This window comes from Monodon monoceros, unplaced genomic scaffold (genome assembly GCF_005190385.1).
Source record: "Monodon monoceros isolate NGI ecotype Baffin Bay Population unplaced genomic scaffold, NGI_Narwhal_1 Super_Scaffold_1, whole genome shotgun sequence".
NCBI lineage: Eukaryota > Metazoa > Chordata > Mammalia > Artiodactyla > Monodontidae > Monodon > Monodon monoceros.
Window position 1 is genome coordinate 58,570,805 of NW_021703765.1, and position 27,070 is coordinate 58,597,874.

The 27,070-nt window shown below is 45.5% G+C and overlaps 1 protein-coding gene across 1 annotated transcript in view; it reads right to left on the minus strand.

Annotated features, from left to right (window-relative positions):
- Positions 1-27,070, minus strand: part of PIEZO2 (piezo type mechanosensitive ion channel component 2) — a 330,011-nt gene that overhangs the window by 249,150 nt on the left and 53,791 nt on the right. Inside the window, exon 2 of the mRNA XM_029230410.1 lies at positions 21,737-21,832. Coding sequence (XP_029086243.1) covers positions 21,737-21,832 — 96 coding nt within the window. The remainder of the gene's footprint in view (positions 1-21,736; positions 21,833-27,070) is intronic.

Below are 27,070 nucleotides of genomic sequence, written 5' to 3' on the forward strand. Positions count from 1 at the left end.
CCTCTGAGCATCCCCTCTGAGCCCGACACTCATGTCACGGGATGCTCTCAACAGCCCTGGGGTGGGCACTATTCTTACCTGCATTTCACAGATGAGAAAACCAAGGTGCAGAGGCGCCAAGTGACTTACCAAACCCTAAGCCAGTCAGCAAGGGAGGCAGGATCTGATTCGAAGTTCGTGTAATTCCCAAGTCTGGACACACGGCCACGGAGATTTTAGATTCTGGGGCCGACTCTGGCTAGTGGGGGTGGGGACTTCCCTCCCTCCCACCAACCAAACACAGACGTGGTCTGGAGTCTGCACATGCGTCCCATCTGTCACCATGTGCATTTAGAGTGTGATGGACATCAGAGTTAGCATGATGTTGACTTAGAGAAACGCATGTTTCGCCAGATTTTTGACAGCACTATCTACGAACACAAGAAGGGCACGTCCTTGACAAATGTTTGATTCCTGGCAACTGTCTCAATGCCTGATGTCAAAATAACTTCATTGCATTGAAAAAACCAGTCTCAAAACATAAACAGTCTAACAAGAGTCAGACGCACACGGTGCAGGCCGGAAACAAAGCTCTTTCTGCCTGTGAACCCGCCGTACCCAGAGCACAAGCCCTGCTCTCACAGCAGTCCCTCCCGAAGAAGCCACAGTTTGACTGAAAACTAGCACATGACCCACCAGCCCTGGGCTGCTCAATGCAATTGGGTGCATCATTGTTGCCCGCAAAGACAGGTCATGCCAACCAAGTAGCGGTTTTCCCAACATCCCCCCCGAAATACTACCTGCAGATTTTCCCGGGCTGGGTTATAACTCAACAATGGAGAAATTTAAACAATCTAATGTTGTGATGAGTTGAAACTAATGGGAGAGAAAAACTCAGATTTTTAATTTTGATACTTTGTAAAAGTGCCCAAACTCCAGGCTTCCTCAGTGGTATCCTCACCCCAAGCTGTGCGCACAACTTCCTGGGGGGACCTGGAAATGACACTGCTCTCTTCGTTCTGCAAAAGGTAGTAAGTACTGCCTGCTCTTCTCTTCTGAAATATTTGACCCCAAAGCTTTACTTTGCTCTCTTCTGACTTAAACAGGAGCTACGTTATTTTAAACAGGAGCTACGTTATTTTCTCTATGTAAAAAGGAGGAGTAAAGTCCATTTATAAACTAAATGAGCTACCTTTTCAGCATCGTCTGGGCTCAGTCCTGCCCACCCTCTCACCACCCCTTAGGGGAGCTGAAACAAACACACAGGCTTTCCTGTGCTGGAAAAAATCTCCCAGGATGGAGTATCCGGCCCACATCCTCATTCTGAAATCGGGTGTCATGTGTTCACCAAGCTCTACCTTCCTGACTGCCGAGCAGGTTCCTTTCTCAGCAACAACAGAAATTAGTCAGGACAAAACTCAAGACCTTCTCCACCCCGGTTCTCAAGTGCATGGAAAGCCAGCTCATCTGAGAGAACAAGTCACTCTGCAGAGTGTACAGCTAGGGATGAGCCGAGGGCTGCTTGGGGCTCCTCCGGCTGGAATGGACACAGCGCACTGGGCAGATGCCCAGAGAGGGGAGGTTCCAGGCCAATTATCAGGAAGTAGAGAGAATACCAAAGACCTCCAATATGAACAGGAAGTCGTTTTGTCCCTGGAAAAGGCCCACAGAGGGTTAAAAAGTAAGATAATGATGAGGAATCAATGTCCCCAAAACTCGGTACCTGTGGGAGGATGCACGACACAGGTGCAACACACACCTGTAAATAAGTGAACTCCTAACAAAGCACTGATACTCCGACCTAAAAGCCCATGGGTTCTCCCCTAAGGAGCAGCAGTAACATCTGTGCTACAGGCACTTGTCAGAGGCACAAACTCAGCATCTGTCCTTCCTACCCTGCCTGTGAGCGAGAAGTCCGCGTCTGGAGGTGGGCCTCGGAGCACAGGCTCGGCCCCGGCAGAGCTGGGGACGTGAGGGAACAGTCAAAAGCAGCCCCTGGTGCAGACAGTCGGAGCCACCTGGAAGCCCAGGTACAAGCTTGCCAGGTGATTCTACATGATCACGGCACTGAGAACCTTGGCCAAAAGCAAATGCATCCCTTTGTTTCCTTGGAGAATCTGAATTTTTATCTTGCGAATAAGGTAAGAAAGGAAATAGCTGTGGTTCTTTTATTTACTGAAGCGACTGTCAGAGTGGGGTTCACAGCCGCTAACGGCCTCCTCTTCCTGAGGATGAATAAGTGGAACAAACTCCAAGCTGAAGCGGGAAGAATTGCTCCGCTTCTGAGAAACCCACTGGTTTTCATCCCACGGACTCGGAATTCTTCAGATAACTACTTCCCTCTTTGACCTGGCTACTTAAATGCTTGGAGTTTCCTATGAACCCACCTCTGCTAAAGTCTGCATAACCTTGGGAATTTTATCCCTGGGTTTATCTATTTTCTATGCTATGTATCATGCTATATGTTATTAGATGGATAGAATAAGCCATTTTACATCCTATTTGGAATAAAGAGAGAAATAAATAAAAGATCAAATATATTTAATTAAAAATTATATAAGTATTTTGTATGGAATTTTTGACAGTCTTGAAGGCACTGAATTACTGAAGGCTGGTTTCACCGGTATAACCAGCATCGTCCTATTAAGTTTGTCCTGTGGAATAAACTGGGAGAAAGTAACATTAAAATTAATTTCCAAAATATAAAAACAGCTCATACAGCTCAATATTAAAAAAGAAAAAGTCAAAAAATGGGCAGAGTACCTAAATAGACATTTCTCCAAATAAGACATACAGATGGCCAACAGGCACATGAAAAGATGCTCAACATCACTAATCATTGGAGAAATGCAAATCAAAACTACAATGAGGTATCGCCTCACACCGGTCAGAATGGCCATCATTTAAAAGTCTACAAATAATAAATGCTGGAGAGGGTGTGGAGAAAAGGGAACCCTCCTGCACTGTTGGTGGGAATGTAAACTGGTGCAGCCACTATGGAAAACAGGACGGAGGTTCCTTAAAATCTAAAAACAGAGCTACCATATGATCCAGCAATCCCACTCCTGGGCATATATCTGGAAAGATGAAAACCATAATTCGAAAAGGTACATGCACCCCAATATCCATAGCAGCATTATTTACAATAGCCTAAATGTCTATCGACAGAGGAATGGATAAAGAAGATGTGATACACATATACAGTGGAATATTGCTCAGCCATAAAAAAGAATGAAATAATGCCATTTGCAGCAACATGGATGGACCTAGAGATGATCATACTCAGTGAAGTCAGACAGAGAAAGACAAATATCATATGATATGGCTTATATGTGGGATCTAAAAAAATGATACAAATGAACTTGTTTACAAACTCACACAGAAGTTACCAAAGGGGAAAGTGGAGAGGGAATAAATTAGGAATTTGGGATTAACAGAACAGATACACACTACTATATATAAAATAGATTAAAAGGTCCTATTGTATAGCACAAGAAACTATATTCAATATCCTGTAATAACCTATAATGGAAAAGAATCTGAATATATATATATATATATATATATATATATATATATATATATAAAACTGGATCACTTTCCTGTACACCAAAAATATTGTAAATCAACTATACTTAAATTTACTAAGTAAATGAATAAATAAAACTGGGTGAGAAGTAAGAATACAATGGACAGTATCACACGGTTTTCACTGGCTCAAATACTGTAAGAGGTCCTCAGCACACCCTAACACTACTTTAGCATCTTAGCTTCTGTATAAATTTCTTCTTCTCCAGATCCCAGTCACCAGAATTACTATAAAATAACATAGCCATCAAAATCATACCACCTATTCACACAGAATTCATCATATTATATTTGGATAATGTAAATTACTTGCAAAGAAGAGCCACAAGCCTTCAAACTGCTGAGCGGAGCAATATTATTTCTAAGGTGTATTTTCTTTCCCTAATTTTTAACCCAAACTTATTCAACGACAGGAAATTAAAAGGAAACCATTCCCCTGGCAAGCGTAAGCCAAGGCCCTTATTTAAGACTCTCCATTCATTCCAAAAGTTTTAGGTCCAATCTCAGTTCTCCTTTACCCCCCACCATTTTTCAACACCCATGAGCTCTGGGATATGGTTCCCTGAATGCAAACTTCCTGCGTAAGGACAGGTCACACCTCTGGGGAAGGCATGGCACCATAGCCATCAAGCAGCACGGTAGTTAGGGAAGAGCCCTGAATCAGAATTCCAAACTGTGGAATTCTCCTCTGTTGGCTCTGCCACTTCTTACTTGGTGGCTTTTGATGAATTATGCAACTTCTCTTCAATTCAATTTATTCATTGGTAAAATGCAAAAGAAAAGAAATGAAATGAGCTCCATGCAACCCATAAGTATAGTTGAGACAGACAAATTAGATCACATAGGATGCTTTTAGAAATTATAGACTTCAGAAACAAATTTATGGTTACCAAAGGGGAAAGGTAGGGGAGAGGATAAATTGGGAGACAGGGATTGACAAACATGCAGTGCTATAAATAAAATAGATAATCAACAAGGACCTGCTATATAGCACAGGGAACTCTACTCAATATTCTGTAATAATCTATATGGGAAAAGAATCTGAAAAAGAATGGATATATGCATATGTGTAACTGAATCAATGTGTACACCTGAAACTGACACATTGTGAATCAACTGTATAAATCAACTGTATAAATATAAAAGAAAAATTAAATTAAAAAAGAAATTATAAACGGCAATGATTAATTTTTCCAATTTTTTCCATGTTTCCACAGATACGTAACTGATGGGTCCTTACACAAAATAAGGGACCCAAGGGCATTGCCTAAAGCATGACTAATTTACAAAATTGGTCCTAACAAAATTCACACTGTCTGTAGGTTTCCACAGTGAGAATGAAAAGAGGGAAGAGATATGGGAACATATGTATATGTATAACTGATTCACTTTGTTGTAAAGCAGAAACTAACACAGTACTGTAAAGCAATTATACTCCAATAAAGATGTTAAAAAAAAAAAAAAGAAAGGAAGAGGGAAGGGAGGAGGGGAAAGAAAGGGGGCGGGAAGGAAATATACTCAGACACTTAAGAGTCATAAAGAGCAAGGTGCGGTCTGCACACATGCAGCCCCGGGGGCAGAGCTGTGCTGGGCAATGATTAGGTGGCAGGAGCACACGCTCTGAAGAATTTAACACCCAGGCACTGACTGGACTTCTTCCCGACAAATGAAACGTTCTATAGGCAGAAAGAGGAAAAAAAGCAGTGCCAAGTTCCAGAATATGGTAGAGACATCGTTTTAACAGATTTCTTGAAAACCAGGCTTCTTTGGGGAAGGTTTCTGTGATGCCCCACGTTCTGGCTTTATTTTACAGTATTCTCTCCTTGCAAATATTCAGGCAAACCCTGTGAATTCTCCTAACTCATTCTCCCCTTTCTTCTCATCCCCTGGACCTAAGTAACCCCCTTCTTAAGTTGGATCCATTTAAAATGCACACGAACACACTCCCACACATGCACACACACGTTTTCTTCCCCTTTCCATCACCACCCTCAGGATCAAAAATTAGTAAAAACATGCTAAAGCCCTTGATATGTTAAGATCCCCCAAGGATATCGCTTCCTGATGCTTTATTACGAACAGGTGCCTTGACCTCCAGCTGCATTAACCTCCGCATCCCCCCTGCCCACTCCAGACGCACAGACAGACGCGCACCCTTTAACCAAGAGCTGGACAAGTCAGAACAGCTTCAGATAAACTGCGCTCGGAAGGTCACAGGTGACATGGCCCCACCTGCACATTTCAGAAGGCTCAAAAAACATGCAGAGGGGCTTCCCTGATGACGCAGTGGTTGAGAGTCTGCCTGCCAATGCAGGGGACACGGGTCCGAGTCCTGGTCTGGGAAGATCCCACATGCCGCGGAGCAACTAGGCCCGTGAGCCACAATTACTGACCCTGCGCGTCTGGAGCCTGTGCTCCGCCACAGAGAGGCCGCGATAGTGAGAAGCCCGCGCACCGCGATGAAGAGTGGCCCCCTCTCGCCGCAACTAGAGAAAGCCCTCGCACAGAAACGAAGACCCAACACAGCCATAAATAATAAATAAATAAATAAATAAAAATTTTTAAAAAAACATACAGAGTTATTGGCCAGACGTAGTCTCAAAGACGGGCTGCGTATTAATGATGCCCAACTAAAATCAGAGCTTTCGGTAAATGCTCCTCCCCATTCTCTTTAGTTACATAACATACGATATACATTTATACATATTATTTACATAGTAGCAAACTTTAGTTATTTGTGCTGTTATTCCTATTACTGACATGATGTTACACTTACACATTGACTCAGATTTCCAAGTATGATCTCAGAATTAGATTGGAAACTCCTTCAGTTTAGAGACATTGGTTTATTTACATTTCTTTGTATCCTGCGTCCTAACTTGGCAAATCTCCAGTAAAGACCTCAGAGGTAATGGGTATACTGAGAATATAACGAGAACATAACTGTCATCATCACTATTGACAGAATAACTGTATCACGTGTCTGTGGTACAATCAGGTACCTAAGTGGATGTTTTGCTGCCATTCCTGAACGATAGCATGAAAGGACTTGGCTTGGGATGCTCTGTAATGTTCAGGACTGTATCACTCATATAGAAAATGCATAGTCTAATATTATCTATGTACCTAGTCTAATATTATCTATGTATTTATATAAGGGTTACTTTCTGACTTTATACTTATGGTAGGGCACTTCCCTTTCTGAAATCTTTTCTCCCACGCTTTGGTCCCACCGCCATAATGAACCTTGTTGTCAGGGTGAAGAGTGTATTTTGGTCTCATCATTAAGTTCTTGCACTAGTGCTGCTTTCCTTTCCAGTACGTTTGATTTCCATGAAATTGGATCCCATCAGCCTCCTTTCCCCCAAATTCTTGTTTTTTCATAACTTAAACTCCAACAGTACTCACAATAAAGGGTTACTTTAAATTATCTTTATTTTTCTAGGAAAAAAAAAGTATAAATGAGGCCAAGTAAATGGGGTTAGTGGGAACTGTCTAAAAGGCCTTGAAATGCCACAGTTGGAGCTGTTTTGGAGAAAGCAGCTCCCTCTGGTGGAAACAGAAACTTGTCTCTGGACGGGTCACATTACCCAGCCCAGAACTTGGGGTGTCTTCTGAAGGTGTGAGGACGAGGAGGAGGAGTCTGGTGTTGGTATTTGGATGGTCCATGGCAGGTGAGAAAACTGGAAAATAAAGGCTGAACCGGGCTTCCCTGGTGGCGCAGTGGTTGAGAGTCCGCCTGCCGATGCTCAGGACGCGGGTTTATGCCCCGGTCCGGGAAGATCCCACATGCCGCGGAGCGGCTAGGCCCGTGAGCCATGGCCGCTGAGCCTGCGCGTCCGGAGCCTGTGCTCCTCAACGGGAGAGGCCACAACAGTGAGAGGCCCGCGTACCGCAAAAAAAAAAAAAAAAAAAATCCTGAACCACTGAATGGCCTGTCTTCCATTAAACTGTTCTCATCACTGCCCCTAACCCTCTGGGATGACTGGCCAGGGGGACCCTGAACGGTGAGGTGCAGGTACACGTGGACACTTGGAGATTAGATGATGCCACACTACTCACACGCTCGCCAAATTCAATCACAAGGCTCCAGGAAGGAGGAGAAAGAATAATTGCAGACCAAGCCCAGGAGCTGTGAAAGGCCCACACAGATCGGAGGAGGGGTGTACTGGGCAGCATGGCCCTCAGCCCAGGGAGGGACAGAGATGTGATTTCAGAGCAAAGCAGCACATAGAACCCATCCTGCATTCCAGACACTCACTCTTATTGTTTCTAAAGGTCAGTGGGTTTTTAACTAAATAGTTCGAACTGGAGGAAACCGTGATTTCTTCATCGTTTATTTTCCAGTATTATCGCCCCACACCTGTGGTCTTTTTGTGTTTAGACTAAATTTGTTCATTTTCCCGCTCTGTCAATTGTATGGATCTTCTTAACGTGGGAAAATAGTACAAATTATTGTTGCTTGAATACCACTTGTAAAAAATATAAACTTTATATAATTTGGAAAACTGAGTAAAACATCCTGTAAGGAACCCATCTACTTGTTTCATCTTCACCTCATTCTCCAACAGTGACATCTGTGCAGGCACTATCTATATTGACACTTTGTGCAAAATGCAGCTACATCAAGACTTATACCTGGAACTGAGCAGAAAGAGTGTCTACGCACCCATTTTAACCACATCCCCACTGTCCTGGTCAAGAAGGCCATATTCCGAGCCCCTGGTAGGCGAGCATCCCCTGTCCATACATCTATTTCACACTACTCCTTAAAGGCCAAATGTTCTCTCCAGGAAATACACTGTCCCACAGGAGGAACGCAGTGTGGGTCACCGTGTAACCATCTCCCCCAAGAGTTATAACATGTGTGTTCATTCAGGCCAGTCTGGACGGGTGTGTTTGATGGGGCGTCACTGCAGTGTCATACTCTTTGGGAGGCAGGAAAGGGATGCAGGAAATAAAACCCACAGCAGTTGCCGTGCATTGTAAACCATCACTAGGAACCTTGAGCTAGTGACTCAGGGACCACAACCAACCTGCTAAGTTGAATCAAATGTATAGTTAAGTGAGACACAGAAAATACTTCTTTAGTGTATTCTTCTGCTGATAACTTTTGGTTTCAGTTTTATCAGCACGCTGGCTCTAATCCCAAAACAGCTCAGCGAAAAATGTTTTGGCAAAAGAGGGGCATATACTAGAGACAAGTTTAATCAGCTAACTCAAAGACCAGCCTGATCCCATTTCCAACGTTTTGCTGTTATCATCCCATATTTGTACGAATGAATAGCTGATAGGGTAGATCAACATTTTGCATGAAACTGAAAAGCAGAGTTTAGAAATGCTTGTCTCCTGGAGCGCAAACTGAGCCAAGCAAATGGTGACTTGAAAAGGTGGGGCATTTACAGCCATACACCCTGAATGCACCCGATCTCATCTGAAAAGGTGGTGAATAGCTCCTTCCTGACACACACACACACACACACACACACACACACACACACACACAAGTATGATTATTATTAGGGCTGTCAGATTTTAGCAAATAAAAATGCAGGACATCCAGTTCAATTTGAATCTCAAAAAAAAATGAATAATTTAATTTTTAATAAGTATGTTCCATGTAATTGGGGACAAAATTATACAAAAAAATTATTTGTTACTTATCTGAAATTTAAATTGGCCACACTTTATTTTTTCCAGTAATCACAATTATTACATATACATATGTATGAATGGACTGTAAATAATTTGATTGTCATTTTGTCAGAGAGATTTTGTCTCTGTGTAGAAGAGAGGTTGAGAGAGAGAGAGAACAAATCTATAGGTTAAACAAGACTTGAGAATAAGAAAAATTCATGAAATTCATGGGGAAAAAGTATCCACTTTCTCCCAAACTATATATACTTCCTGAAGTAAACAGAGAGCTTACTGATTTTTTTAATAATCCTATTGTAAGTGAAAACTGCCTCATCAATATGTTGGTACTGACATTATCCAAGAGTTCTGATAACAATCCTTTCATAGCTTTCATAACTAGGATACATTAGAGCCATAATTGGGGACACAAAAATGTAGGAGACAGTTATATATATACACATATGTATAATTATATGTTTTATATATATATATATAAAATCTGACAAACATCTGGCAAATTAAGCTAAACCTCTTCCTCGTTTATAAGGTGGGAAAATACTATCTCTTAGGATATTGTGAGTATTATAAGAAATAATCAAAGTAAAAGGTCTTTGTGAAATGTGAAAATAAATAGCATTATTATTACATTAATGAGTCATTTAAACACTGAAAGCTTAAAAAGTGCAAGCTTCTTCCACAGCCCTCCTCTGCACCATTCCTGTAAGGACACTAACACCCAGCACATCCAGAGGTAGATCTGTGTCCCAGGTTTAAAATTCTAGGCCTTTAAGAAAACAATGCAGAAAAAACACAGCTAATTGCAAATCAAATATAGAGAACGCTTCACCAAAGAAATTGTGACAACTTTACAGAGGCTCTCCTCAGCCACACAATTGTCCAAGATGTCTTAATATAACTCACCTTAAAGAAAATTCTAGCCCCAATTTTAGGAAACCCCTTGCAAACAGTATGACAGTTCTACTCTCCTACTTCAAGCTCTATGTCACTAGAACCCTAAGCCCCAAATTCTAGCGCAAAACGTATACAGTTAACTCTTGTTATTTGCAGTAGTGATGCTCTATGACGTTGCCCTGAACTGAACGGGACAGTACGGGGAAATACAGTAGGTTCCTGGGAGCCTCTGGTTACAACATTTTCATCAGCCGATCAACACATAACCTGTTTAAAGACACCTTATTCAATAGATTCATCAACAGTGAACTCATGGCCAACAGCACCGTGACCCCTGCTTGAACATGGTCTCTCTGATAAACGTGCTTTCTCCATAATGCACATCCCAGCCTTCTTTTTTTTTCATTTTTTTTAAATTGAAGCATAATCTATTTACAATGTTGTAGTGATTCAGTTATATCTTGATATAGATAGATACAGATAGATATTCCTTTTCAGATTCTTTTCCATGATAGGTTATTACAAGATATTGAGTATTGTTCCCTGTGCCCTACAGTAGGTCCTTGTTGTTTATCTGTTTTATATATAGTAGGGTGTATACGTTCATCCCCAACTCCTAATTTATCCCCCACCTTTCCCCTTTGGTAACCATAAGTTTGCTTTCTATGTCTGTGAATCTGTTTTGTAAACAAATTCATCTTTAGATTCTGCATATAAGTGATATTTGTCTCTCTCTGACTTACTTTACTTAGTATGATAATCTCTAGGCCCATCCATGTTGCTGCAAATGGCATTATTTCATCCTTTTTTATGGTCGAGTAGTATGCCATCATATACATATACCACGTCTTCTTTATCCATTCATCTGTCGATGAATACTTAGGTTGCTTCGTGTCTTGGCTATTGTAAGTAGTGCTTCTATGAACACAGGGGTGCATATATCTTGTCGAATCAGAGTTTTCATCTTTTCCGGTTCTACACCCAGGAGTGGGATTGCAGGATCACATGTTCAGCCTTCTTGCACTTAGAAGCACAGGACAGCACTTAGCACTACGCTTGGGGCCATTTTAAACAGCAACATCACCAACACAAAGAACAGAAACGTGGTACACATGGCACTAGCTAGACTGCAAACAGGACACTTGTTCACAGTCTGAGCTGAACCCAGAAGGAGAGCCTTGCCTTGACCTTCCTCGGTTGCACATGAGTGGCCAGCAACTCCAATCCCCTGCCGCTCTGCTTGGGCCTGACAATGACCATGAAAGCTGTGTGACCATTATTATTTTGGGGTCACAAATAAACTTAATTCACAAATACAGAATATGCCAATGATGAGGGTCAACTGTATTTAGACTTTAGAATGTAGTCTGAAAAGTTAAACTTATCCTTTAGTATCACTAAATGGAGAGTAAATTTCTGGATTATAGAGCTATGTTGTTTACTTTTGCTTTCTGTTGTATTACCAGTTCTTAACATATTATTTGCAAAGAGTAAATGCCTCATAAATATTTGTGACACGAATGAGTGAATGAATGAATCAATCAATCAATACTTCATCCTGTCCCCCACTCAGTGTAAGTCTATCTTTCTGTGACAGATTATCCCAGGAATTAATGCAGGGGACTCGTTCATTGAGATTCTGTTAGGGTGTTACACACAAAGTCCAAAAAACAGCAAAACTCCGGACCACAAATATGTTTAAATTCCCCGGGTGACCATTCTCTAATCATCCCTCCTTCCAACTAACCGCTGCCCCATTTCCAAACAAAAAAGCCTAGCCCAGCCCAGCTTTCAGAAGCTTGGCCTCCTTTCTCCCTTCTGCTTGCACGTGAGCCGATGAAAGGCCTTTGTAAAAGCTCTGGCTGCTGAATATTTGATGAGCAGCATCTGGTTGAATGACAGAGCCCGTCACTGCTATTTAAAGACAGGTGCAGCCCACCAGCCCCCATCACCATTGTCAGCTCATCAGATGAACGAGTGTTTGCCCAACACTTGTTTCCATGAACAAGCAGCCAGCCGCGACCAGCATGCATGATCATGCCTTCCAATAAGCTGGCCGTTGAATGAGCCTGGCAGCAAACAGATAATTAATCCTCACCTATCACGCAGTCCGCTAGCGAGAAACTGTGGAACAAAGAAACAGCAGAGGCAGGCAGTAAGGCCTCCGTGACTGGAAGACGCTGGTCCTGCGGCTTCGGTGCCCATCACTCCGCCGTCCAGACCTGGCCTTGCTATTAGCCGCTTCCTCTGCTCGCTTTCTGCCTCTCAACTGAGAGGAGCAGTGATGGATCTTTGCAGCTTCTGTGTGGCCAGGTCCCTCTGGGGAAGCTGAGGCCGGAACCTTACAGACTAATGGCTGCTGGGTAATCACTCAGCGCACTTCTCAAGAACGCTGAGGAAGTTAGGAGGGGAATTGACAGGATCATGTTGAGTAAATGGGGCTCATCTTCAGGAAAATTGTGTGTTGCTCTAAAATGTGCTTTCTCCTCCTTTTTTTTTTTTTTTTTTTTTTTGCAGGGCTACTGCTAGCTTCGCCCACCCATGGGACGCCTTCCCCTGGAAGCACACAATCCTGTACTGGAGTAGGGACCCCTTCCCCTTGAAGCACACAATCCTGTTGTTTTGGTCAGCACAACAGGGGCCAAAATCCAGGCTTCACGGGCCCTCCTGGCCAGGGCCCTGTGCCAGCAGGTCTTAGATGACCCACTCGGGCCAGGGACACAGACTGTGGAGGGAGGGAGGGCAGCAAGGCCAGGGAGAGGGAGAGGCTGGGGTGCAACTCGGTGATGGCAGAGGCTCAGACGACCCCACAGGAAGCTCCGGAGCTGAGACAGCAGGGACTGTCCCAGAACAAGGCAAGGAGACCCCACCATAACCAGTCATCAAAATGGGGGCCACATCTACCACCTGGAGAGACCCTCTCAGCTTGGGACGGTTCTCAGAGATGGACGGACAGGGCCGTGAGCCCTCGGCCACCATCATGCCAAACAATGGAGAGAATCAATGCCTTGATCCTAAAGAGGCGTGTGTGTGTGTGTGTGTGTGTGTGTGTGTGTGTGTGTGTGTGTTGGGGGCAGAGGTCTGGGCAGAGCAGCTCAGATCCACTGTGGGGCAGGGGGACATCCCCACCCAGGCAGCAGCACCAGCTTGCCAGGCGCCCCTGAATCTTAGAAGAGCGATTTTCCTCTTGCAGAGGCCGTTATATCCAAAGGAACCTGATATGATGGAGCAGAGAAGAACAGTCCTTTGCACCCAATTGCCAATGGACCCTGTAACCCTGGTCATGGGTGGCCAGGCTGCAGGGGGACAAAGAAAAAGAGGCCACTCCAGGACACACACATGCACGGACTCCAGGCCGTCCTCCTGCAGGTCTGGGGCTCTGGAAGGGGCTCCAGGCCAGCCCACCCTGTGTCACCAGCATCATGGGTGCCAGGCCAGCAGAGGAGGCGGAGAGTGGCCTTCCCCAAATATTCCTTAAGTGCACAGAGCATTGGCAACTTGAAAGGCAGGATATATATTTAGGCAAAACTAATTTAAAAAATAAATGGAGTGAGAATGGAAAGGAGGAAGGAAGGAGAGGGGATGAGGAGAATGGAGGGAGGGGGTGTGCTAAACGGTGAGCTGGGCGTTCACAAGGACCAGTGTCACGGTCACCGGGAGCACCAGCACCCAGCCAGCCACCCACTACAGATGCGCAGTGATGCTCATTCAGTGAACAAAAGAAATCGAACACATACTGTGTATCAATATCATACGACATAACCTATTGAATGAGATCAAGAAATGTGAATGGTCTTTTAGTCAATACATAATAAATGAATAATTTTTTAACATTCAGAAAAAAAAATTATCCTTGGGATTCTCTTCTCTGCTTAATGCTGAGCAAATATCCTAAAAGGTGGTTTAAAGTACAATAATTGTCCACTTATATTGTCATAAGGCAGCTGGATTACATGCAAAATCCCTCCACTTATTTTCACTCTGTATTAATTTTATAATAAAACCAGTCAAAGGTGGGAAATGCCTCGGTCGGTAACTGAATTATTTATATTAGAAGCTTTCACTCACTGGATCAAATTTTTAAAATGTTCATTTCAGGAATTATTCATGAACCTCTGTGTGTTTCTCAGCTTCTTTGTCTGTAAAATATGAACAATACGAATTCCTATCTTACAGGAGTGTTAGAAGGACTCAGGGAGTTACTGTCTAGAAAGCTTGGGGGAGCTGCCCCGCAAAGAGCAAGCATGTGTTATCTACTTATTTTTCTTCTAATGAATAATTCGCACTGTTTGAAAGCTAAATGTACGTTGTCATCTCAAAGGGTTCTTTTGTATGAATCTGTGCAAATACACGTGGGTCTGTTTAAGAGAAATAGTTACCCACAAAGTAAAGCCTAGACTCTAACAAGTGAATCCATCAGAAATTAGTCTTGTCCAGACTTTGAAGTGAGTCAGCTTCAAAACTGCAATAAATTGACTTCAAATACACACAGAAGCAAATCAAATCAGTTGAACCCTTTCAAAGGGAAAATAAATTTTTAAAGTAAGAGAAGAGTGATGATCTCCTTCTCTGGGCTCTTTAACCATTGCTCAGCACAGAGCACAGGGAGGTGTGTCCATGAACTTGATCCCACTGGCGGACGTCTTAAGGTTCTGATCAAGACCAGCACCAGGACTCAACACAGGAGGAAAGCGGGACTCTGAGAACCGAAGGAACCTGCCCACAATCGTGCTGCTAATTCACATCCTGGGGCCAGAGAGACTGTGCCATTCACTGTACAGCTTCCAACTACCCAGGACGGCGTTGACCAGGCACAAGTAAATGTTTATCAAGTGAGTAAACAAAAGAAAAGTGATTTGAAGTGTGAATCAGCAAACTGACATCCAGTCCAGCTGACCCCCTTCCCTGTCATGACAGACAGCATCTAAATAACAGGGGAGGCCACACTGCAGATTTGGTTTATCACAGCCAGAGTTTAGGACTTGCAAAAACCTCTCCTTAGTCATAATAATACGACCCAATGTTTCCTGAGCTGAGAATTATATGTGTTGCCTCAAAGTTCTTCTGTGTCACTGAATAGTCTTTGCCAAATCCAAAACAACCACCGCCCCCTCAAAAGGACAGATAAAGAAACCTAAAAGACCTATCACTAATTTATTCAAAAGTTCAAGAAACAAGCATCTAATCATTTTGGTAGCATTCTGTTTGGTCGTGAGCTGATATTGGTAATAGAACACCTACCCCAAAGAATTTGTTCAATTAAATATTTTCTTGCCTTTTGCTTTATGATGACATAATAAACCAGATGGTTTATTATGGTATAATAATAATAGTATAAAGATTGACAGTGTTTTCAACAAAAACCAGATGCAAGCAGTTTAAAATACCTGCTACTATTTCCTCTCTGACGTCTAAACACGTCTTTACAAGTTACAGACCTCTTTGCCTCTTCATGTCGGCAAATGGAACATCATTTTTCTTTTCTCAGGGAGTCTTTAGTGATTCTGGTAAAGTGTACCCTGGGTCAGAACCTCAGGGCAAGGCCCTCTGGTGATTATTTTACACACACATACACACACACACACACACACACACACACACACACACTCTACTCCATGATGATTACAATTTCCTCTTAAACTAGGACTCCTGTTCAGAGATGGAGAGAAAATATTCTTCCCTATCATCTTGGAATAACTTTGGCAACAGTTTACAAAAGTGAACTTGACCTGCTAAAATTTCACTTGCTCACAATTGTCCTCAAAGCACAGTGAAGCCTCTCCATTGCCGCCCGTCTAATTCCATCCACCCCCTCCCAAATGTTGAAAGAGATCCCCAAAACGAGAAAAACTACCTTCTTAAAAACTTTTGAGTTGTAAACACAAGCAAATACAGAAAAGGAACTGCCACCTTGCTCAAAATAACAGAGCAAAGTTAATTAGAAAAAAAAGATATTTCAGAGACCCACTCCTTTCCTAACAGGGAGGAGAAAATCTTCTTCATGAAACCCCATATTGAAAAATATTTGGAGGAAAAATCCTGAAAGTTTCGCCCTTTTGTTTTCCTTTGGTAACGTGACCGCCTCAGCCGAGGGCTGGACCCACATCTGTGTTTCACCTGCTCCGGGAGGACCTGGCCTTCATAACTGAACAGGGAGACTTAAATTAAGAAAGACCCACCCAGCACCCAAAGCCCTTCCCTTTCCTCCACCACTGGGAGTTCTGTTCTCACCTACTAATGTCATCCGATTTCAGAGAAGGCTCCCAGTGAGTATGGGTCCCTGGACTAGAAGACAGCTTTGCTGTTAGAAGTAATTACCCTCCTTAGACAACACTCATCTCTGCTCCTTTGGCATGTGTGTGTGTGTGTGAGTGTGTGTGACATAAACATTTCACATGTGAACTGATTAGATGATGATGCTTCTAAGATATCTTTGCTGTAGGTCAACTGCTAATATTGCCCAGCAAGTGTTGTAGTCTTGACGTTTGGAGAATTCCTTTTTAAGCAGCCCCCAATTAGTAAATGACTCTCCCCAAAAAAGAATGGAGAAGATCCTCTTACCCACCCCAGCCTGCAGGAGGGCACATGAACAAAGACAAGCTGCAGGCAGGACCAAGCAAGCGATTTCCAGCAAATCCCAGATTTCACACTGTAGCCAGATGTGTGTCTCTCACCCCAGACCCTGGACACGTTATTGATAAAGTTAGAGCTGTCGTTTATCCAAAGCGCATGCAAGGATGTAAAAATTTCTGTTGAAACCAACTGAAAAAGGCTTGGGACTCTGAGCATTCACAAAATCAAAATCTAATAAAGTATGGTCAGGTGCAGGGAACGGAGCAGTCTATCCCCTCACTGTGCAGTGTTCCTAGTTGGTTAAGTGGATTTATAACCCAGTGCGTTTCTTTTTCATTCCAGAATGGAGGGGGTCCTGCCTTTTCAATGCATGATTTTGCTAACCTCTAATTAAATGAGTTAGCACACAGGGAGTGCTTACAACAGTTCCTGGCACATAGGAAATGTGACATACTATTAGCACCCTCAGTTCACGGATCTCTGCAGACAGTCCCTCTGAGCCTCTTGTCTGGGCCAGGCAGGTGCAGCCTGACTCTTGTGGTCAAGATTCCCCTGTAGATCAAGCTAATCAACACCTCCTTCAGGATGTTGCCTTCTCGCTTCCGCATCTCATTTTGCCTGATATCCTAGATCTCGTCTATCCACACAAACCCATCATGGAAAGATGTTCCATGTGTTCGTCATTCGTGTGTATCAACCATGGTGCTCTCATGCCAATAAATCTTAAACCTCCTCACCATTCATGAGGAGTCACCTTCAGGCACTTTGTTTTATACTAAATACTCTGGGTTTTGTCTTTTTCTTTTCTAAAATTGACATGACTGATTTCATCACCAGTTTTTCCCTCATCAAACTTGACTCCAAATACTATGAGATCAGACCCTCCTTAAAAGGACAGTGGTTTGCCACCATTGAGCCTATTTAAGGCAAACTCTAAAGGCAACTGCGGAGGACTAGTTTGAGGTCAGTTCCAATGACAGCATCACTGGAATACATCTATGGCTTCCAAAGACAACCTCTTTGAAAGAGCTACCATTCAATGATATACATAAGAGGCAGCATGTTTGGGAGGCCATGCCAGTGAAGAACCATGTTTTCTTCTCATTTTTATCCTCCACACACCCAAACATAGTGTTCCGTGAAGGGCAGTCTTTCAATGAACATTTGTTGAAAGAAATAAACAATCACTCTTGATAAGATGTATTTTCTATATAACATACACGTACGTCATCAATCTGCACTGATGCAAATGAAAATGTCTCCTTTAAACACACCCATATTATCTCTCCAGACGCTTGTGCCCAGGACCCGGTAATCTATCAGCCAACAAGTATTTATTAAGTGAGTGGGTTTCCCTTCACCCTTGCAAATCCTGAGAATGGTGTTCCATCCTGGGCATGAGTCAGACAACACAGTGGTTAAAAGCGTGGCCACCCACACAGTGCCCGTGTCCTGGGGCTTGTTCTTACGCCGCCCGAACTCAGGCTTTGCCTGTAACATGAGGATTTCTGATAATAGTTTTTAATAATAATGGCAGCTCCCTCAAAAGGTCATTGTAGGAATTAAATTAATTGATGCCTGTAAATAATAATACATACTTAGTAGGCAGTGCCACTGGCTCTCTAGTAATCGGTTACTTAATATATTATTCAACAAGAAAGGCTGGAAATCACACAATTCTTAGCTGATATCTAAAGAGCACAAGGAAAAGTCTTGAGGTTAGGACTAGCTATGAGATTGAGATTTCTAAATCTCTGACGTTCAAAGTAATAATGTTGTACCTCAAAATAACAGTCGTATTGTCATGAGCCAGTATGTAATGAGTATATACAGTATATGGACTTCTTCCACATCTCGTACGTTTTACCACTTACATTCCATCCAAAGAAAATACCAACCCTCCCACCATACTGGCCGATGGGGGTACTCATTACACATAAGGTACAGGAAACCTAACATGCGTCTGGTTAAAGAATTTAATATCTCATCAACCTGGAATATTTGGACCACCTGAAGTTAATTATATATTGGTTCCTATTTAATGGATTGAAGTCTCAATTTAAATGCAAAGCCCACTGCTAACTGAACAGCAAGCAAAGATTTACTGCCCTTCCTACAGTATCACAGGCTTAAACAAAATGCCTAACGTTGTAAGGAAAAGCATAGAACATTTTGATTTCTTCAATTACTTCATATCCCCTGATCCCCAATAAATCTAAAATAGCAAACTCCCATAGCCTGTCTCCCTGCCCCGAGCTTCTGTCCCCAGAGGACAGACGGGTGTAGGTGATGAATTGTTCTGTGACGTTTGCTCTCGTGGAGGTTGAGGGACGCAGAGGACTAGGGCTGCATTCCTAAATGCTCCTAGAGCTCTAGACTCTAGAAATGAATGCGTTCATTCATTCATTCCATAAATATTTACTGACTGTCTCGTGTCCTGGAAATGCAGCAGTTAACAAAACAGCAAAATCCTAGCCATCTTCAAGGGGATGCGTTAGAAGGGACTCAGTGAATAAATGCATCAAAGTGGGGCCTCGGCTCAGCCTCGGGTGAGACCCTGGAAGGCCGAGGGGCCAAGGAGAGCATCCCAGGAGCCGAGAGAGCTGCCTGGGTGGAGAGACTCCCAGCCCAGGGACAGGGGCTTCGCTGAGACCCCCTGGGCATTGTGGGATGCACTACACCAACATCTGACTCTTGCTGAGAAATCCGAGGAGAAAGAAGAGAGGGAGGAATTGCACACTGACTGATGGCAGATTCAAGGTGCCTCTCCTCCGGGCCCCAAGTGTGCATGCCTGCGACTGTGTGTGCATGTGTGTGCGTGTGCACGAGTGTGCATGTGTGTGTGCGTGTGTGGCAGAGGCCCTACACCGCCAGGCAGAGCGGATGCCGTTGGGTTCTCCCAGGTGACACTGGACTTTCCTACCTGTTCGTGAGAAATGAGTATCAACAGGAACTTGAAAGGCCGAGTGTGTGTGACCCCCAAGGCCCCCTGCAAAGCCACACAGCCATCACCCTTCCAAGCCCATCACCGTCTGCACAGACACCACACAGGCATCATTCTGGACCACATGGCCCAAGCCCTGGACCCCACCACAAACACCCGGCCTGGGTGCCTCGAATCACAGATGTGGAAACGCCGGATGGGGAGTCCTACATGTTCACAAAAGTCATATGGGGGCCTCCCTCCCTCGAGTCCCTGTGCGTTTTCAGACACAGCAAATAAATGAGGTTATGAGGTCTCAGCCACACCCCTCAGGAAGGACGGAAGGACAGGACACACAATCCCAGCCCTACCCCCAGGTACCAACTGGAAAGATGCCTGCGGGCTCCCTTTGAGCTGTTCGTCTCTCAGCGCCTGGGAGGGAGACATGGCAGACACCTGTGCACAGTGATGCTGTCTGTGCTCTGACCTTGTGACACTTTGGTGATTCAGGATATTTCTCCCCACACACAGGAGAGGGGAGAGGCTCTTTGCCTCTGATTTCATGTTTCACCTATGAGTTTCCTGACCGTGTGACTCCCTGTGCTCCAGGCACAGACAATGGGCCACTGACACACACGAGGACTAAGCCGCACATCCCAGGCCACCATCACCCCTACAGAGACCACTGGGCAGAGCAGGGCTGGGTAGTTTGGGAAGAAGGCAAAGCCAGGCGTCATCACATTAAGTATGAAGGGGAATCCCACTGACCTGGTTTCCAGGTAAAACAAGGGGACACCCTGATAGAAAAGCAATAGATCATTTAATGGAGTACAAACAGGTACTCATTTTTAAAGCACTATAATGCTAAATATATACGAAACCTTCTTTCTTTAAAACATGAGCTCCCAGCCATGAAATAGGAGTCACCTGTATGTTATCAACTTGGTTCTGAGGCCAGAAGCTACTCTGTTTAAACATCCTTGCTCACGTTGGACTCTAGGAATCAGGCTGGAGTGGGCGGGGTCCCATGAACAGTGTATTTTTGGCTTGATGAGGATTTGTATAGACTCACATTTCTCTAGCCCTTCTTAATTTTGTGTATTAAGGATTTAAGTGACTTAGAAGAGCTATCATTTAGATTCTTCCTAAGGCAGGAAAAGCAACACAGCATCTGCAGTCCTAACCATTAGGATGAATGATCAAAAGACCCACAATCAATGTAATAATAGTCAGGGGGAGAACGGGAGAGATAAAGTCATGATTTTATGCTCTGCTTATACCAAGTCTTTACTGCTTTTCCTGAAGAGTCAGCACCGTGAGCTGGCAACCCGGAGCCATGGCCATCCCCAGGTCAAACCCAACTTTCCATCCCTTCCTGTAAACATACGGCCATCACACTCACTAAGGCACTGGGCACAGTCCTTATTTCTTGTAATGGCATTGTTCTGAAAAACAATTAAGTTAACTCAGTGCGGTTTAACGTCTATCGTTGTGGAAGAACTTCAAATGTGTAAATGTACCAACCAGACCAGGCTTCCTCATCAGAGCCTCAGGAAACAGAGGCACTATTTCCTTCTATGCCTTCAGGTGCTTGGAGAGCAACGGGGGAGGGATCTAAAGGTCTGCAGGAACACCCTCGAGAAACGAGAACTCGAATCTCTGCCTTTCTGTACTTGATGGAGGCACACGTGACAGCTCTCAGCTGACACGTGAAGGAGCTACGACCACACCCGGCTTCCTCCCCAGGTCTCCTGCTCCGGGGCTCAGAGACCCCTTCTCTGCCTGCCACCTCCTTCTCCCCAGCAGACAGGATACACAAATCTGTACCACTGTTATCACCCCGTCTGCCTCATTTTAATGACAGCACACTGAGTTGCTCTTAATCAGCCAAACCCTTCCAGACTGTCTGCAAACCTACAAATACAGGCCTGCCAGGGAACCTGTACAGGGAAGACAGCTGTGTGAGTGACAAAAACACGTCACCACCAAGTGCCACACAGCTCTACTGCTGAGACGTGTGACCCTGCTCCCCACTGGACCGGCATCTCTCCCATCAGATAACGACAGACCCGGGGAGCCCCCAGACACACTCAGCTGTGGTACAGAGTAGCAAAGGTCTCTTACCTTGCATGGTGGCTTTGGTTGGTTCTGAGAACAGGGGGATGAGCAGAAGGTAGATGAGGTAGACGAAGGAGAGCCCATTGTACCGGAACGCACAGGCTGCGGGGGGAGAAGAGGTGAGAGGCGTTAGTGACGGACAGCCTTAGGCATCACGGCATCAGGCGGCATCTCTGGAGCAGATCTTCAAGTAGGGAGGAAAAACGGAGCATCCATTCTGTGCCCATCATTACTTGGAGCGTGATGAGAAACGGGAATTAAAACGCACGGTCCCTGCTCTTAGAACCCAACCAAGAGGGCAGCATCGGCGTACCTGATTGAAGGCAGGCCCGAAATACGTCACAAAGTAAGCTGGGCAAACTAAAATTGCTACGGAAACATAGGCAACGGGGCTGTGAGGGTTTGAGGCGTTCGCCTAAGGCTGTGGATGGAAGAAGAGGTGAGACTGAAGGGGAAGAAAAGAAAAGAAAATATTTGCCAAATGCTCTGTGGCCGGGCCTGACCCCAGTTATCTGATTAGTCCCCTTCTGATAAGGAAGGCTCCCCGGCCCAGAGACTCACCCACTCCCTGGGTGCTCCCAGCGAGGAGGTGATGGAGACAAAACTAAACTCAGGCCCCAAGTCTACGCTTCTTGCTCTGCGTATCTCGTCTTAAAGGGAGCACGGCAGGTCGGAGATGTGCTCCTTCCCTCCCCAAGCTCTCCTTCCTCATCTATGAAATGGGTCTAATAACCATCTCTGACTCAGAGGCTTATGACGAGGAGTGAAGGTTTAAACACTTGGCCAGAGTCTTAGACCCGGGAAGCCCTCAAAAACACGAGCAACTGTGGTGAGGATCCTCGTTACCAGACAGGGAGAGGGTGGTGTGCAGCATCCATGTGGAAAGAAAATGAGCGCCTTATAGCAATTAAAAATAAACTTATTGGATGAATAAAGAAAGGCTGAGGGAGGGAGAAGGAGTAAGTATGCATGTGTGGATGAGATCAGTTTAACGGATTCACAGAATGGAGAAGTGCTGGAACAAAAGTTAGTCGGAGGGGCTTCCCTGGTGGCGCAGTGGTTGAGAGTCCACCTGCTGATGCAGGGGACACGGGTTCGTGCCCCGGTCCAGGAAGATCCCACATGCCGCAGAGCGGCTGGGCCCGTGAGCCATGGCCGCTGAGCCTGCGCGTCCGGAGCCTGTGCTCCGCAACGGGAGAGGCCACAACAGTGAGAGGCCCGTGTACCACAAAAAAAAAAAAAAAAAAAAAAAAGTTAGTCGGAGAGAAAGTGGAGAGAACGTGGAGCTGAAAGAACTAGTCCCTGACCATCTGGATCCGGAGAAAACATTTCAGAAAGAGTAATCTAAGACTGCACGTGGGCTGGACTGGTGGGCCGGGAAACTTCAGTGTTGCAGCAACAAGGTGTAAATGGTGCAGAAACAACGGAACTTAAGAAGCAGTACGTGAAATAAAAAGGCATTTGGTACAATAAATATGGAGAGATGTGAAGAGAAATTACACAAAAGTGACTCCAAGGATCGCGACCGCGGTGATAAGGATTCCTGCCGTGGAGGAAAATAAGACATTTAAGGAGAAGATGGTAAGTTTACCTTTAGACACATGCACAGAATCCAACCGTGGGACTCAGCCCTGATGGAAACAGTCAAGGGACAGTGTGGGCAGGATCGCTGCTCGGTGACCCCAGAGGGAAGCGGAGATGGACCCTGAGCAGAGGGGTGAGCGGGCAGGACAAGAGGGGATGGACTCTCTGAAGGCCACAGCAACAAGGGGAGGCAGCTGCCTACATGGGGGGCCAGGGGGGTGAGACGGGGAAGGGAAAATGGGCAGGTACGGAAGAAAAAGTCAGCAGAAAATTGAGGACAGATAGGAGAAAAACCGGGGAAGTCCATTTTCACAAGAAAAGTTTTCATGGAAGAAGTTTACTACAACAGAGAGAGGGGCTGGTCATTTGATCATCTGTGAGGGTGTCCAGGACAGCCTCCAGAAAGGGATGCAGACCCAGCAGGGGGATGGGAGTTGAGAGATGGAAGCACAAGGGGAACATCACCAGGAGCAGGAAACAAGAAGGCTGTGCAGGGGCTCACAAGGCCACAGAGGGCTGAGCTGGGGAGACACAGCACGGGCAAGGGCTGGGTGCTCCTGCCTGCAGAGTCAGAGCGCCTGGGACCTGGGGACAGACCAGAGTGGGATGCACATGGCATTAGGAGATGGGGTCCCAGCTGCTGGTGGCTTCCTTTGGACAATGACAGGCAAGCAGGGTACAGTGAGGGATGCTGTGGGGGGAGGAAGGCATCAACAGAAGTGCTTTTTCATCCCGCGGGGGTCGTGCACGTGACGGTAGCTTTGTTTACCACCATGGCCACTCTCAACCTCCTTTATGAAAGACCCAAAGCAGGAAGAAACTTCCACACTATCACTGGACAGGAAAATGTATAAATGAGGCAGAATAAAAGAGCAAGAACCCATGTTTGGATTGTCTTTCTAGCTATTTTTTTCTGTCTCTTACTTCTCATCCAGAGTTGATGTTCCTTAACAACCCAAAAGACATTCGGTTATTCATCCAGTCACTAAATATTTTTTGAGCACATACTATGTCCTTGGAACTGACCAGCATCCCTTCACTTCCAGGAGGGGAGATGTACGGTGAACAATAAGCACAACAGAAGGCAGCAAAAGCCACGCTGGAAGACGAGCACCCTGGGAACAAGAACTCGGGGGTGGGGAGTGGCAAGGGGGACAGGGCCCGGGGGTGGAGGAGGCAGCCGCTGCATCCCCTAGGAGCACCGCAGGAGGTGAGATCCAAGCCCTGAGGTGAAGTGGTGAGGGGGCGACCAGCCACCCCATAAGCAGCGGGCCACGTGGCAGCAAAGCCCCCAGCCTGTCTGACTAACCCTGGCCCGCAGTGGCCCAGGCAGTCCTGGATGGGGCCGGGTCACATGGGCCTTAGGAGGGATCAGAGGACTCAGTGTCCACTCTGCGACATCGACTAAGTGATGGATCTCACCCTCCATCAAGGTTGCAGCCTGGCTCCTGCCTGGGCCTGCAGCTCCCTGTCCCACCGACACACATCCTGCCCTTCCAAGCGGCTGCCCGGCTGAACAGCCCTGCACTGTGCTGCTTCTGGCCTCAAGGGCTCGAAGGCACTGGACCACCTTCCTGCATCCAGCCTGTTCCTGCTCTGCTCCAGTGTTTCCTCCCCCAAACCAGGTGCCTTCCTTCTGCTGGGGGCAGCTCTCCCAGAGCTCTTCTCATCCAGGGTCACGGGCATTTGTCCATGTGTCTGTGACCATCTCTGTTACCTCCAGGGCCCGGGGGACAGGAGGTTCTCAGGCTCACAAAAGGAATAGACAGGGATAAGTGAGTGAAATGGAATGAAGGCCGCAAGGGTGCCTGAAAAGGAAACCAGGGTAACAAGGCTACAGCCTTCCCAATAGCATCAAAACACCACCACTGGCACTGCCCCAAATAAACATTTAATCAAGTGGAATGTCGCTTTGATTTTAGCCTTGGGCTTTTTAATGTTAATGCACATCGTGCAGCAAAATTACCTAATTCTGTGTATTTCTGGGTAAAGAGAAAACTAGAGCTTACTTGTATGATGGTATCACTTTAAAGAGTGTGCCCAGAGCGTGTGTCTGCTGTGAGTTCATGTCAGTATCAGCTCACAGGAACACCGCCCTGTGTCAAGCCCTAACTGTGCATTAACTCACACTCTCACCACCCTCCTTTCACAGACCCTGTTTTTACTCTCTCTCTCTACACATGACAAAGCAGCAGGAGTAGGAAGCACAGCAAGTGGCCGGGCTGAGATTGGAGCCTGGGAGCTCGTCCTGAGCCTGCGCCTCCGTCCGGAAGCCTGGCGGCCTCACCTGCCTGACCCGTCCACGGGTAACCGTCAGGGGCTCAGGGGGCCAGAACCTTCTTTCCACAGGATGCCTGTCGCTGTTTCAGTTTTATAACTTCGTTCTGTAAGGTTTCATATAATGCACAGTCGAAATGTGTAAACTTAGGAAATTCCCAATGACTAACTTTGCAGGGGGTAGAAAGGAGACAACCCTTGGGTTCTCGGGGCAGAACCTTTAGTTACCATTATTTATAACAAAGTCCCAAATACTTAAAGAGAAGCAAGGACGACCCAGGGTGGTAGGGAGCCTCTAAATGGTCCCCGTGTGTGATCCCCTGCTCCTGAGTGTGGGCTGGACCCAGGGGCTCCCTGCCAGTGACCAGAGTCAGTGAAAGTAGCAGGATAGCTCTTGGTGGCTTCTACCGTGGGTGCCCCTTGGTCCCTGAGTGGAGCCAGCCGCCGGGCTACAAGTTGTCCCGAGGAGAGGCCCGGAGGGAAGGAGCCACAGTCTCCAGCCAGCAGCCAGCCCGCACCAGCCAACGGCCACACAAGTGAGCCTGCAAGCAAGTCCCCCAGAGACGGCAGCCTGACCAGCCTTGACTGCAGCCCGTGAGAGCCTGAGCCGGAGGCACGGGCTGAACCTCCCCGGATTCCCGACTCCCAGAAACTCCGCAGCAGGGTTTATTGCTTTAAGCTGCTAAGTGTTTGGGTAATTTGTATACAGCAACAGATGACTAATACCCAACCTTTCACACACACACACACAAAAAATCAAGCCACTTCTAAAAATCCACCTTCGTTTATTTTTGTCTAAAATTATCCAGTTTGTTTGATGACAGTGGCCTAATTGCTGAATTTTCTGCTTTATTTTATGTGTGAAGTTGCTACCCAGGAGCCACCCGAGCCTATGGGGACTCTGAATGCCATATCTAAGTGCATTACTCACCTAGAGCAAAATATGCCTTTGAACTTGTCAATAAGGCACATTCGAGCTAGAAAAGCCTCAGGAGGCAAAGAGCAATGATCCTTTATCCAGGGTAATATTGTCTTGGTCTAGGACCTGGAGTCCCAGAGCACAGCCCTGCTCCTATAAAAAGCTATCAGATGCTGGTACCCATGCCTCTCGTGGGCCGTCCAGGCTCCTGGACCTCTGTCCCCTGCCTCAAGGATTTTATTGTCGACAGTACAATTTTTTTACAGATCAAGGTGTTCTAAGGAAAAAGGTTCTTCACTTTAGCCAAGAATGTACTATCTTTTCCACTATTTCTATCTGGTTTTAACCATCCAAAATTATATGGAAATTTCCCTCAAAGGATGACAACAGGAATTTCCCCAAAAGACCTTGCCAGGACTAGAGAGCTCACAATTAGAAACTGGGAGATAAGTCATCAAGTGAAGAGCATTATAAACATACGTGCTGCCATGTGAACTGTAAACAACTGGACTGATCTCATTAACACATTTCATTTTCTAGAGGTGAAAACTGATAGGCAG